General features: G+C 29.1%; 1 protein-coding gene across 1 annotated transcript; it reads left to right on the top strand.

Annotated features, from left to right (window-relative positions):
* The first annotated feature begins 7912 nt into the window (after positions 1 to 7912).
* Positions 7913 to 10822, top strand: LOC120075183 (putative wall-associated receptor kinase-like 16). The gene is given in 5 exon segments (XM_039028378.1): positions 7913 to 8778; positions 8781 to 8861; positions 8864 to 8875; positions 9230 to 9403; positions 9494 to 10822. Coding segments are annotated over 5 exon segments (2277 nt in total). The 5' UTR covers positions 7913 to 7988; the 3' UTR covers positions 10714 to 10822.
* Positions 10823 to 13944: the final 3122 nt, after the last annotated feature.

The raw sequence follows: 13944 nt of genomic DNA, 5'->3' as shown, positions 1-13944 counted from the left end.
TAAACTTCAATAATAACTTTATTTCTAAATAGAATATGTTTAAAGTTTACAAACTGCGAGTTTTAAGACATACAACCCAACAAAGTTATCGTGAGAGAGTGTCTCACACTTAGGGGAACCTAGGTGATCCTTTAAGTGATAGAGTTGTTTGGGAGTCACTGTAACTGTGATATCATTGCAGATAAGTATTATGTAGTAATTGCTTATCATTGATATTGTGAAATTATTTTTCCTGGGCACACTGTCCACCGAACGTAGGTAACATAGTTATCATGCAGTAGACAACTCCTTTTTTATTTTCACTATTACAGTTGGTTTTTTAAAAACACAGTTACCGGTAATTATTTTAAAAGTTACAACAATCCCAAATTAAACATTAATCTCGATGTTTGGAGTGTAGGGAGAAATGAGATTTCTTATTAGATGATATTGACCTGGGCTTCGAAATTATTTATTGTTGGATTATGAGAGTTTATTTTGTATCTTTCGTTGACCTTGTACAATTGGTTGCTCGAAGTTGCCCCATGACATTAAAAATGAATGGTGGAAGATGTTAGTGACATCGTCAACGTCATCCCAATTGTTAAACCAATTGTCGTTCCTTCGTAAGTATGGAAAACAAATATATGTGGGACATGAATATTTATATTTTAAAAATAAAAATACAAAATACAAAAATACAACATAACTAAACTTAGCAGGATGATCACGTTTTGAACGCATTCTAGCATATGATAGAGTGCTAGTTAGAACACAGAAATCCATAATTTTTTTCAAACGCTTGTGGCCGAGGGCCCTACCGTTTCCAACACCACTCTATGGGTGATCTGGAATGAGCGTAATAGACGTACGTTTGAAAACACTTGTAGAAGTATTACAAAATTATACGACGATATCTGTATGCATACTGGCTGCTAGTCACACCGTTTAAAATTTTTTAAGAGCTATGGTCTTACAACTATTGCCCGAAACATAGGTGCTTTCATGTAATTTTGGGGCTTCTCTCTCGCCTTTGTACTTTACGTTATTTATTGAATATCTAGTGAAAATAATTGGATAGGATAAGGATGTTAAGATTGTATCAATCAAATTGGAATAATCCGATGTATTTACTCACTTAATACGTATCATTTTTTTAAAAAAAAAATATATAGAATATAGTGAATTGAAAATTGATGAAGCCAAAAATTCAGTAAAGATACACTTTTTGGATTCAAATCGGGTAAGTGGAAATATAATTATCCTGTAACAAAAACTAGGTCAAAATTTTGTGTTAAAGAAAAGTGGAAACATGTTAGTGATGATGTATTTGCATTAAATCTAATGGAACTTCTTTCTATCGACAATTCTTCCAAATGAAACCTTAAAGGTTCCTACACTCATGATAATGAATCAAATCCAACCTAATTATGAAACATTTATGAGTGCTGTCGAAATGTTTTGAATTTGTTTGTTAGCACTTTGAATAACCAAGTACGAGGTCTCGCTGTCCGATTAGCGAGCTGGGGTCCACAATTCGTATTTAGCATATTTATTTATTTGTGGTTATTTACGATTATGATCCTAAAATTTAAAGTAATGTGCTATATAAACTCTCTAACTCTAGAGGCGTTATTGATGTATACAAAAAACATTCTCTCTAATAATACTGTTCCCCCTCTGCTCTGTGGACGTACTTAACACACCATTAGTGAACCACGTATATCTGTGTATTGATTATTTTTACGTTTTTTGTATTCTTTAATTGTTGATTTCAAACAAGTTGGGTTGCTACTATTATATGGATAAATGATATTATTATTTAATGTTTCAAATTTGGATAGATTTGTGTATAAATGGACAATTACAAATATAGCAATAAGATCCAAAATATTAGCAAATACAACATAATGTAAAAAATTACAAATATGGCAAAATTTTAAATAGTCTATCAAGGATAGACTATATTGCTAGTAGAAGTCTATCACTAATAAACTTTACTTTATTTGCAATTTCTTTTAAAATGTTATAATGCACTTGGTTATTATCCTTAAAAATGCTACCTATTACAAAGACCTATCAAGGACGTAATATGGCTCAAATTACTTGTTTCTTTAAGGTTGAGGCAATTCAAATCTCCATATCTCATTTACTTAAAAAATATATATATATAAATAATATAATTTGGGCACCTTCTTTGCTCTCGGTAGATCTTTAATTCTGTAAGAAAAAAAAATAATAAAATAAAATAAAAGGAGTTTAAATTCTGAAGGTGCAGACCTTGACTTGAGTTTAGGGGTCTTTCTTTACAATTTAAGCACGGTAAAGTAAAGTCACATCTCTCTATTTGATTATGTCGTTTCAAAGAGAAATATTATTTAATTCTTAATATCTTTTGTTTAAAAAGAAAACCCACTATTTCTAATATTGTTTTAAATTATCCATTGTGACTTTTAAATTAAATTAGATTGTTGACTCTTGAATTTTTTATTTTATTTGTTGGCCATTTAGTTTCTTAATAGATTATCCAACTTTCAATCTTGTATCTGGGGTTTTCAAATTTCGAAAAGGAGTGTCCAACATGAAATTTATTATTCAATGTTATTAAACTTTAGACCACAAAACATGAATCTTCAAAACAAGCAAATGTGTAATTTAACCAAATTTTAAAATAGGGTTCAATAATGATTAATTATATTATATCGTCACAGTTTATTATTCAATATTATTTTTCTAATAAAACAAAATTGTTACATTTTTTTTTAATTATAGAATTAAATAAGTCTATTTGTCTTATCCCTATTTTTGAATACTTATACCCAATATTAAAAGGATTTCCATCCAATAATATTTATGAAAAAGGATTAAACTTTTAATCTCTATATAGAGAGACCTTCTTCCATTGATTATGTTAAATCTAGTTTAAATAATAATAATAAAAAAAAAAAGAGCAATTATTAATTATGGTTATTATTAAAGGGTAATTATTTTCTTTATTTGCTTCTTCAATTGATTATGTTGAATCTAGTTTAAATAAGAAAAAATGAGAAATTATGAATTATGGTTATTATTAAAGGGTAATTATTTTAAATAGTATAAAACTCCTAAAAATATTTTCAAGTATAGAAAAATTTATCGGTGATTGGTTATAATAGACATACAATAGACCGCAATAGACATTTATCATAAACTAATAGATATCTATCACAACCTATCATTGATAAATAGTGACAATTTATTATAATTGTATGTAAGTAGGTTCATTTTTCTTTATTTGAAAACAACCCTTAATTAAATGAGTATACGTTTTTTTAAGAAAATGATCATTTAGAAATTAGTTCTTAATCATTTGATTTTAGATTTTTGGGTTTTTAGAATTAAGTTTATAAACAATATTTTCATCCATAAATTTTATGTTTTATTATCCACTTTTTACTAAAAAAAATTAAAATGTAATATTTAGTGCACCCTATATAAGATCTATTTTTATATCATTATTGTTATTTAAAGTTGAAACTTGCAGAAAAATATTCACTTTATATGTTTGAGACAATTGCATTACATATCGCAAATGAACTAAACATTCACAAACAAGCCTCAATCTACAAAACCCAATTCAAGAAATCAAAACCCACCAACTAAATTAAACCAAAATTCCTTCCAACCAAACATGAATAGCATTACACGCAACAAATGAGCTTAACAGAGCAATGCTAGTGAAAATCGAGAACAAAAGTGAATATAATAAAAAAGGGTCGTACATGAATAGCATTTTAACCAAAGTATTTACTTTTTCGTTATAAATTTATCTATATTATTTTTTTTTATTGATTATGTTGATGTGATTATCTTTCTAAAATTTCAAACTTTAATTAAATTAAAATATTATTGTTTTCTATTTTTGTATAAAATTTGATGAGGATTCTTTCTCAGTTGAAAGAAGATGATTTGCTTGAATTTTGAGAAACTTTTTGGGAGAATCAAACCTCTAACCTCGAGGTCCATAGTATAAACACTATGTCAGTTGAGCTATGCTCATATTGGTTCATATATTAAAAAAAGAGAGATAGGTGATATCATCTCATAGAAGATAGAAATGCTACTTGAAACATATAAACTAAACTTTTAAAAAACGGAAAAGATGTTGAAATGAACTAAATAAAAAAAATAATAATAAAAAAAAAACCTACAACAAAATTTCTCCAGAAAAAATAAAGAAAATAAAAGAAGAAAGTAAAGTAGTTAGAGAGAATGGTTAACAAAATTAAAAAATTAAAAAAAGAAAGAGAAGAAAAGGAGAGAAGATACCTTATGGAAAATGAAAGGTTGAAATTAGCTAGTTATAAAGAAAATTTTGATCTCAAATCATAATTTGATTATTTAAAATAAAAACAAATTTCTTTATCTAATGTAAAGTAGACATTATTAGATATAAGGTGTGAAACGGAAAATGAGAGGTTGAAATTAGTTAGTTATAGAGAAAATTTTGATCTCAAATCATAATTTTATTTTTTTAAAAAAAAAAATCATTTTTTTATATAATATGAAGTGGAGATTATTAGATATAAAATATGAATATTTCAAAAGCAAGTAATGAATAAGAGATTAAATATTAGACATAAACACGAATTTAAAAAAAAAAAATTGTGAATAAGATATTAGAGTATAAAATATATTTTTTTTTAAAAAAAATCCCTTTATTTTAAGAGAAGTGGAGATTATTGAAGATAAAATGAGATTTTTCTTAACGGTGGAATGTGAAATTACGTAAGATATCTCAATGATCATCATATAAAACGAACAAAAAAGAAAATCAAATGTTTCTCCTCCATAGTCTTTTTTAGATAGTATAGATTAAAATTATTTTTCAATAAACAAAAATACTTTTTAGCAAATTTTAAAAATGAAAAAAATTATTTTTTAACTATTTTAAAATCACTTCATAATATTTTCAAACTTATATATGGTTGGGTCATGTGTAAATTAAATTTAAAATGAAAACCAGTTGTATATATATACACCAGTTGTATTATACTTTATATATATGCTCTTTGCCAAGTTGTATTCTTTATATATATATATTTCGATTTAAAAATTGTAATATGTAATTTGTAACAGTAGATAGGTACACTAGGTTAGGTTAGAAAGAGGAAGAAAGGTTTCAGAGAGAGAAAAAATTATAAATTATTAAAGAAGATTAAATTTCGTTATTTTGTATAAATAGTTTTCCATATTTCTCTTTTTTTAAATTTCTTTTTATAGTAATATAATTTTTTTAATATATATATATATATAAAAATAATTATCAACTATAAAGTTCTTATTTCAATTTATACAACAGGCAACGCATATAATTCAAACCTGTAATAATAAAAGAGATATATTGATAATCAGGTTAACAATTATCTATTATATTTAAAAATAAGTTAATTTATTTTCTTTTATTTAAAAATAATTATATATATGATCTAATTAGCAAATTGTGGACTTTGGAAATTGTACTATTTATAAATGTGCGCAATTTGCAAATTGTATTCCTTGAACTTTGATGTTAATCTCTTGACCAAAGACAAAGTCTCCTTACTAATTTAGACGTCAACATTTACGAATTCTTGGACTAAAGTTTAATGATATTTTATATTTAATGACATATCATTAAGATTACTGTTAATAAATTAAAATATAATTACATAACGAAATTATATAATGGGTTCAAATTTAATTATGGTTAAATTTACTCATGACTATTTCTTTTGTTAATATAGTCTCATCAATGAAAAATTATCTTACAATATTTTAATTGCATAATTTTTCAATATTAAAAAGACATTTGATCAAATGATAATATTTAACAAAAGATTGAAATTTTTTTAAGAACTTCAAATTTTTTTTAGCTAGTAATAATCCCAAAATCCTAGAACCTTTATTATGCTTAATTTAATGAAGTTTTTCTTTGTACGAATTATCCAAATTTTGCTACACAAGAGTTGTTTGGCCTCAATTTTTTAATATAAAGATGTATTACATTTTACTTACATCACTCTCTTATGCTTTGATTTATCTTCTTGCTTTTACATTCAACTAACTAATACAATAGTACTCTCACATGTTAGGACTCTTCGTTCATCGTTTTTTTGTGTTCACGCTCCTCCTTGCTTACTCAAACATGCTTGCGCTTATGCTCACAACTCTTAAAACGAGCATTGGCAAGTGGTTTGTGATATCACTAAAGTGAAATGTTATTCTAGATTGTTTTTCAAAATCTGAGTGTTTTGAGCATAAAATTTGATTCATCTAAAAAAAATATCTTAATCTCAATGTATATGTTTAGATATTATTTAAATATTATATGTAGGAGTTGCATATCCTCGTGTTATAGGGATACGATCAATTAACAACTTTTGATAGTCATCTTCCTTCCTATTTCTTAAATAAAATTTTAAATCTTTGTCCCATAAATAATGAAATCTTTAAATTCATCAAACAGCAAGCTCCATTTAATTCCATCTCCAACCCCATTAAAAACCTTCACAATCTTTTCCTTTCCATTGAAACTCACTGATTCTTAATTTTGAGGAGACATAATTATTTAGATACATAAATTTATATTTTAAAAATAAAAATAAAAAATATAGATATAACATAATTAAACTTGGTAGGGAGATAATGTTTTGAATGCATTCTTGCATACTAAAGAGTTTTTTTTTTACCAAAAAAAAAAAAAAGAAAAGTGCTAAGTTCGAGAAATCAGTAGTTGCACCCAAATATCTCAACTAGTTTGACACATACTATAAAGTGAATTCAAAATTGATAAAGTCGAATATTTAATAAAGATACATTTTTACGATTCAAATCTGGCAAGTGGTAACATGTTAGTGATGGTGTGTTATTTACATTAAATATAATGGAAATTCTTTTTCTTGATTTCTTCCACATGCATGAAACCTTAAACGTCTGTATATACATAGTAATTAATCCAACTTAATCCAATTATGAAATATTTATGAGTTAGATTGTTATTATTATATGAATAAATGATATTGTTATTTAGCTTCGTTTTGTAATCATTTGATTTCTTATTTTTGTTTTTTAAAATTAAGCATATAGACACTTCCTTTGTTATCTACATTTTATCAATGATTTAGAAAACCAAGTTAACTTTTGGGAAGTAAAAAAGTAGCTTTTAAATTTTTGTTTTTTGTTTTTTTTTTTAATTTAGCTAAAAATTCAACCAATGTATTTAAGAAATATGTAAATTATGATAAGAAATAAAGAGAAAATACACTTAATTTTTAAAACCAAAAAAATAAAAAACTAAATGGATATCAAAGTGGGCTTAATGTTTAAAATTAGGATAGATTTGTATATACATACATAATTAATATGGCTCAAATTACTTGTTTCATAAAGCAGATAATAATACAAATCTCAATACTCCATTTGTTAAAAAAAGAAAAGAAAAGAAAAGAAAACTATAAATAATATAATTTGGGCACCTTCTTTTCTCCTGATAGATCTTTAATTTTGTTTGTTTTCTTTTTTAAAAAAAGAGAGATGTTTTAATTCCGTCTAAAAAGAAAATTTTAAGATCTATATGGAGAAAAGGTGTCCAAATTATCTTTTTAAACAGTGAGATTTATTTTTGTTTGTTATCTACTTTTTATCAAATGATTTTTTTAATATTTAATTTTATTCCTGGTCTCCAAAGGATCATAAATTTTGAAGTTGCAGACATTTGACTTGAGTTTAGGATAACATCTCATTGTTTAGAATTTAAACACGATAAAAAAAAAGAGTCAAATTTCTCTATTTGATTCCGTGATTCTCAAATAGATGTATTTATTAATTATTAATATCTTTTTTTAAATACAAAACCCCCACTATTTCTAATATTATGAAATATAGTGACATGTGAAGAATATTCAAAGTCTATGTCTAAACGAGAGAAATAAAAGGACTTAATTGAAGATGAACAGCCATAATTAGAACTCGGGCTTAATTTAGAGAGCATGGGACGTCCAACGGCCAAGACGCTTGTCCGACTCATCATGGTGGTTAACATAGCCATCTTTTCGGCGCCGGCGGCAGCGGCAGTACCTTCTCAAGCCTTACCCGGGTGTGAAAGTAAGTGTGGGGACTTGGAAATTCCATATCCGTTCGGGATGAAAAAAGGGTGTTATCTCAACATTAATTTCTCCATCACCTGCAACGAAACTCATTATCATCCTCCAAAGCCATTTCTAATGAACGGCAACATTGAAGTAACCAATATATCGCTCTATGGCGAGCTCCACATCTTGAACTACATAGCCCGAGATTGCTACAGAAAAGATGGCCTTCCTGGCATCAATAACAGACCCAGACTTACTGTCCCCATGTTCGCAATTTCCAACACCAAGAACAAGTTCACCGTCGTTGGCTGCGATACATATGCTTATATCTATGGTGACCTTCCGGGTGAATCCTACACAAGTGGGTGCATGGCATTGTGTACTGCAGAGAGTGATGTAACTATAGAAGATGGGTCCTGCTCTGGGAATGGGTGCTGTCAGTTGGAAATTCCCAAAGGCCTAAAACTATTACGTCTGGATGTTAGAAGCTTCGATAATCACACATATGTACACAGCTTCAATCCATGTGGCTTTGCATTTGTTGTCCAACAAAACCAATTTAGTTTCTCCAAAAAATATATTCAAAACATCACGGAAGACAGACTTCCGCTTGTGCTTGATTGGGGCATCAAAAATGATACTTGCCAACCACCCAACCAACAGAGACAATGCCTATGTGGACCAAACAGCAGAGGAATAGTAGCTTATCACTTGATGGATCTGAATATTATTGTCAGTGCTTGGATGGTTTCCATGGAAATCCTTATCTCCCTCAGGTTGTCAAGGTAAAATTTTCTTTCTTCCAAATACCTTTCACATTCTAGTTATAGATAATTATACTATATATATATTTATGATTTTGACAAAATTACTCAATGATCAATTGTGCATTCCTCAAACAAATATTATTTTATTGAAATTAATAAATTTGTGAAGATTTTTAATTATATTAATTATTCGTCAAAATAAGTGGGTGAATTAGTAGAAATTGAACCAACGGTAAAAACATTGAATACTTATTTTAGTCTAAAGTCCAATGTACTGAAATTAAAATTTATAGTTCAAATTATACACTAGATGGTCCAATTTGAAGTCTTTCCTTTGTTTTTTTTTTTCATTCAATTTGGGGTATTTTTCAGATATAAATGAATGTGAAGATGGATCCGATCCATGTGTACCCCAAGCCAAGTGTGAAAACAAAGCAGGAAATTATACCTGCTATTGTCCCGAGAAGTATGAAGGAGATGGAAAACGTGAGGGAGCAGGTTGCAAACGAAAGTACTCCAACTCCATGTTGATTCAAATTATCATTGGTGAGGTTTTATTTCGAAATCTATATGTTTTCTGATTAAAAAACGAAACAAATATAAAATGATGTATAATGTGGATCAAATAAAATGCAGGAACTGGTGTGGGGTTTGTAGTTTTGCTAATCGGTATCTCATGGTTATACTTGGGTTACAAGAAGTGGAAGTTCATCCAACAGAAAGAGAAGTTTTTCAAGAACAATGGAGGCACCATGCTTCAACAACACCTTTCTCAGTGGCAGTCACCTGCTGACACAGTCAAAATTTTTAGCCAAGAGGAGTTGGAAAAAGCTACAAACAAGTTCAACGAAAGCACAGTGGTAGGAAAAGGTGGCTATGGCACTGTTCACAAAGGAGTCTTGGACGATGGTTCGGTTGTCGCCATTAAAAAATCACAATTAGTTGACCAATCCCAAACTTCCCAATTCATCAATGAAGTCATTGTTTTGTCCCAAGTCAACCACCGTAACGTGGTCAAGCTCTTAGGGTGTTGTTTGGAGACACAAGTTCCATTATTGGTGTACGAGTTCATCCCCAACGGCACGCTCTTTGACCACATCCATGACCAAACAAAGTACTATTCTAATCATCTTTCGTGGGAAGCTCGCTTGAGAATAGCTTCAGAAACTGCAGGGGTCATTTCATATTTGCATTCTTCAGCTTCTACTCCAATTATCCACAGAGATATCAAATCTGCTAACATACTGTTAGACCATAATTTAACTGCAAAGGTGTCGGATTTTGGTGCCTCGAAGTTAGTTCCAATGGATCAAACTCAGTTATCCACGATGGTGCAAGGAACTCTTGGATATTTGGACCCTGAATACTTGTTAACAAGTGAGTTGACAGAGAAAAGTGATGTGTACAGCTTTGGAATTGTGCTTCTAGAGCTTATAACAGGGAAGAAGGCAGTGCGTTTTGATGGACCAGAAATAGAGAGGAATCTGGCCATGTATGTCTTTCGTGCAATGAAAGAAGATCGTTTAGTAGAAATTGTGGACAAGGGAATGGTGATGGATGAAGGGAAGTTGAATCAAATAAAAGAAGTAGTAAAAGTAGCTAAGGAGTGTGTAAGAGTGAAAGGAGAGGAGCGACCTAGCATGAAAGAGGTGGCTATGGAATTAGAGGGCTTGAGAGTGATGCAGGTTCAACATTCATGGATTAACAACAATTTATCCAACTCGGAAGAGATGATAAGTTTATTGGATGAAACTCCAAACTCCACCGACCAATTTCTTGTTAGCAACAGTATTAATTTTGTGGATAATAGTATAAAGATAGACATTTTGGGGACACATATCCCAGATGCAAGATGATTGATGGAGTGTTTTCTTAAAATGTATCAGGATGAAGATTAAAACCTCTCGTATCTCTTAGCAGAAAATATATATTATAAACAATCAAGTTGTGCTTATATTAATATTAGACCGATTGTTGAAATACTTTTTCGTTATTCTAAATTTATTTTTATCTTTATTATTTACTGAATATTGTGTAGCTTTATCCTTTTACTTCTTGAAATTGGTTATCTATAGGGTAAAAGCATCATTTTTACACCCACATGCCTTATGTAAACTAAAATTAACTTAAATTGATGAGTCAATTTTTTTACACTTAAATTTCCATTTTACATAACTAAATATAAAATTATTAGATTTCTTTATAATATACACCATAATGGTAAGATTGGTCAGTAAGGGTATATTTGTCCATTTGTGGATTTTAAAAAGTAGTAAATTCAACAGCTTGGCTATATTCCCAAACTGAAACTCTTTTGGCTATTTTTTAAAAATGAAATTGGATTTTAGACCATTGATCTCCTTTGAAGCCTTGGATGCTTTCTTAACCTCTTGGTTAGAGATTTATATTTGGCTTTATATTTATTTAAGGTTGCAGAAGGTTGGTTCGTTACTTGTTTTAGTATTGTCTCATAAATTGTCTCACAAGATATCTCTCAAGATGCCAATCGTGTAATTTATTCTTTCCTTATATGGAAAGTTTTATAAAATTATTCTTTCTGGGTTCTTTCCATATTTTGTCCTTCTAGATTTTGTTTGAGGGTGATTTCCATTTCTGCTATTTCTATTTATTTAAAAAAATGTAGCTTGGTTAGGGTTACCACTTGTACTTTGTTTATTTGAAGAATTTTTAATCGTATGGTGACCAAACATTGTAACTTCGATTTAGTATTGTTTTTTCTCTACAAGTTGCTGCTTTAAATTATCATTGAAGCTTTATGAACAAGATGTTTGTCATAGTCTTAGGGAGAGCTTAAGGCTTCGTTACGAGAGAAAGATTTCTCTAAATTTAGGGGAGCTTAAGTTCTTCAAGTGAAGGACGTTCACGAGAAAGGAGAAAGATAATGTCAAATGAGATAGAATCTCACACATTTAGGGGAGTTGAAGTATATCTTCAATAATATTCATATACTTGGGGAGAAACTAAGTTTAATTGATAAGGAGCCTCACATCTAGGGGGAGCCTAGATGATTAGACTCTATGCGTGTCACTGTAATTACCAGTGCTTACAGATAGTTACAATGTTGTAAACGATTCACTATTTCATATTAGTGAATTTATCTTTTCCGAGCATTCTATCTCTTAGACATAGATGGTATATGATCGAACTGGTCAAATTGTAAGTATTGCTTTCTTGATATGTTGTTTATACATCTCTTGTTGTCTCTGTGATTGCTAGGACATCTTATTTAATATCTGTGTGTTCAATGATGACACACTATAAAATGTCACTCCTAATAGCTCCAAATTAGCTCTAAATCGTCTATAACGCTCTAAAATACATGTAGTGCTTGAATTCCTACAAAAATGTAGAATTTAAACTCATTAGTCATTCTAAACATTCTAAATTAGTGAGACTTGAGGCACTAAGATAGCTCATTTAGGGAGATATCATGACGTCCTTCAATTAAAATGTGAAAAAGTAAGAAAAATATGTTTGAAAAATTAGTTTTTTTTTAAAAAAGTTAGTTTTGTCAAGTTAAACTTTTAAGGTAGAAATAGTAACTTTCCTAACTAATACGGATAATAAAATTTTAATTCCATCAAATAATATTTATGAAAGGATAAAACTTGTGTATATATATATAAAGATTTGATATCTTAAGAGCTCATCCCATTAATCATGTTAAATCAAGTAAAAAAAAAAAAAAGGAAATCAAATTATGGATAATTGAGTGGCGTAACATTTTGTTTTTAGTTCAATCAGTATGATTTTTTTTTTTTATTATTATTTTGAATAAATGATTTTCATTATTTAATGTTTGAAATTTGGATACATAGAACATAAGTAGTTAATTAATACGTACTTTTCTTTTTTTCAGTACATTTGATATTACTGTTGCTCTTTAGGAAGTTCAAATTTACCCATTCAATTTGTTGTACTGAAAACGATAAATAATATGAAAGTGCCACTGGGAAAAAGTTTCAATTACGGCAGCTGATAGATAGCTCAGTATGTAAATTAATAGATAGGTCACCTGATAGAAGTTTCAATTATTGTTCTGACATTTAACTACCGGAAAAAGAAAGAAAATTAAAGGACCATAAATTTTTGAAGGTGCAGTTGAAAAAGACCTTGGGTTAAGGAGTCAACTTCTGTCCATCTAGCATTTAAACACTGAATAGATTAGTCAAGTCTCTCTTTGATCTTATCATTGTCAAAGTTATATAAGAGTATAAAATGTCCATATCAATCCAACATGTCGATATCTATATATTATAGAACTATCGCTTGAAATAACGATTGAATGTAAATGTAGATAAATATTTTAAATTATAAAAACGAAAAATTTAGAATTATTTAATTTAGTAAATACACCTTCTATACTTTTTGTGTAAAAAACGATGCAAAAGAGTTGTTGTGTCGTAAAGAAATCACTGCCCTGAAAGAAATTACGAGACAACCTCGATGTCAATAGTGGTGTTGGTTGCTCTCCAAGGTTAGTACAACATCCAAATTCAAGGGTGCACTCGTCAATAAATGGATCGGAATCAAGGAGAAAACGATGCTCATAACATAATGGAATGGAAAATAGTTAGATGAGAGTGCACAAAATAATATTGGAAAACCCTTATTTTTCATATTGGTGTTTCTGGGTTTTTAAAAAAGAAGTTGATCAAAACGGCTAGGGTTTTAACCGTCAGAATGAAAAGAAACAATCACAAACAGTAAATTTTAATTTTTAGGTTGAAAAAATTAAACGAATAAGTAATAAAAAGTTGTTTCTTTTTTGCATTAACGTGCTTCAAACCTACCAAGGGGAGGTATGCGCATTTGGTGAAAGGACTATACTTCCACGACCACCACACACTTTGGAGTTTCCACTAGAATTTATTGGTATTTATACCTTTAAGGCAATGCTTGATTGTTCATTGTGGGATTGTTTTTACTTTTGCCATGGGCCTAAGTTCAAGAGTCATTTCCAAATACCCCCACAAATTGTTGTTATAACAAAATTACAACAAAACAAATTATTTGAAGAAAATATTATGGGCAGAGAAAGAAGATCAAATTTAAACATCAATATC

The sequence above is a fragment of the Benincasa hispida genome, chromosome 4 (genome assembly GCF_009727055.1).
Source record: "Benincasa hispida cultivar B227 chromosome 4, ASM972705v1, whole genome shotgun sequence".
NCBI classification, from domain to species: Eukaryota; Viridiplantae; Streptophyta; class Magnoliopsida; order Cucurbitales; family Cucurbitaceae; genus Benincasa; species Benincasa hispida.
The sequence above is the reverse complement of the archived record's forward strand: the minus strand, read 5'-3'. Positions and strand labels throughout refer to the sequence as shown.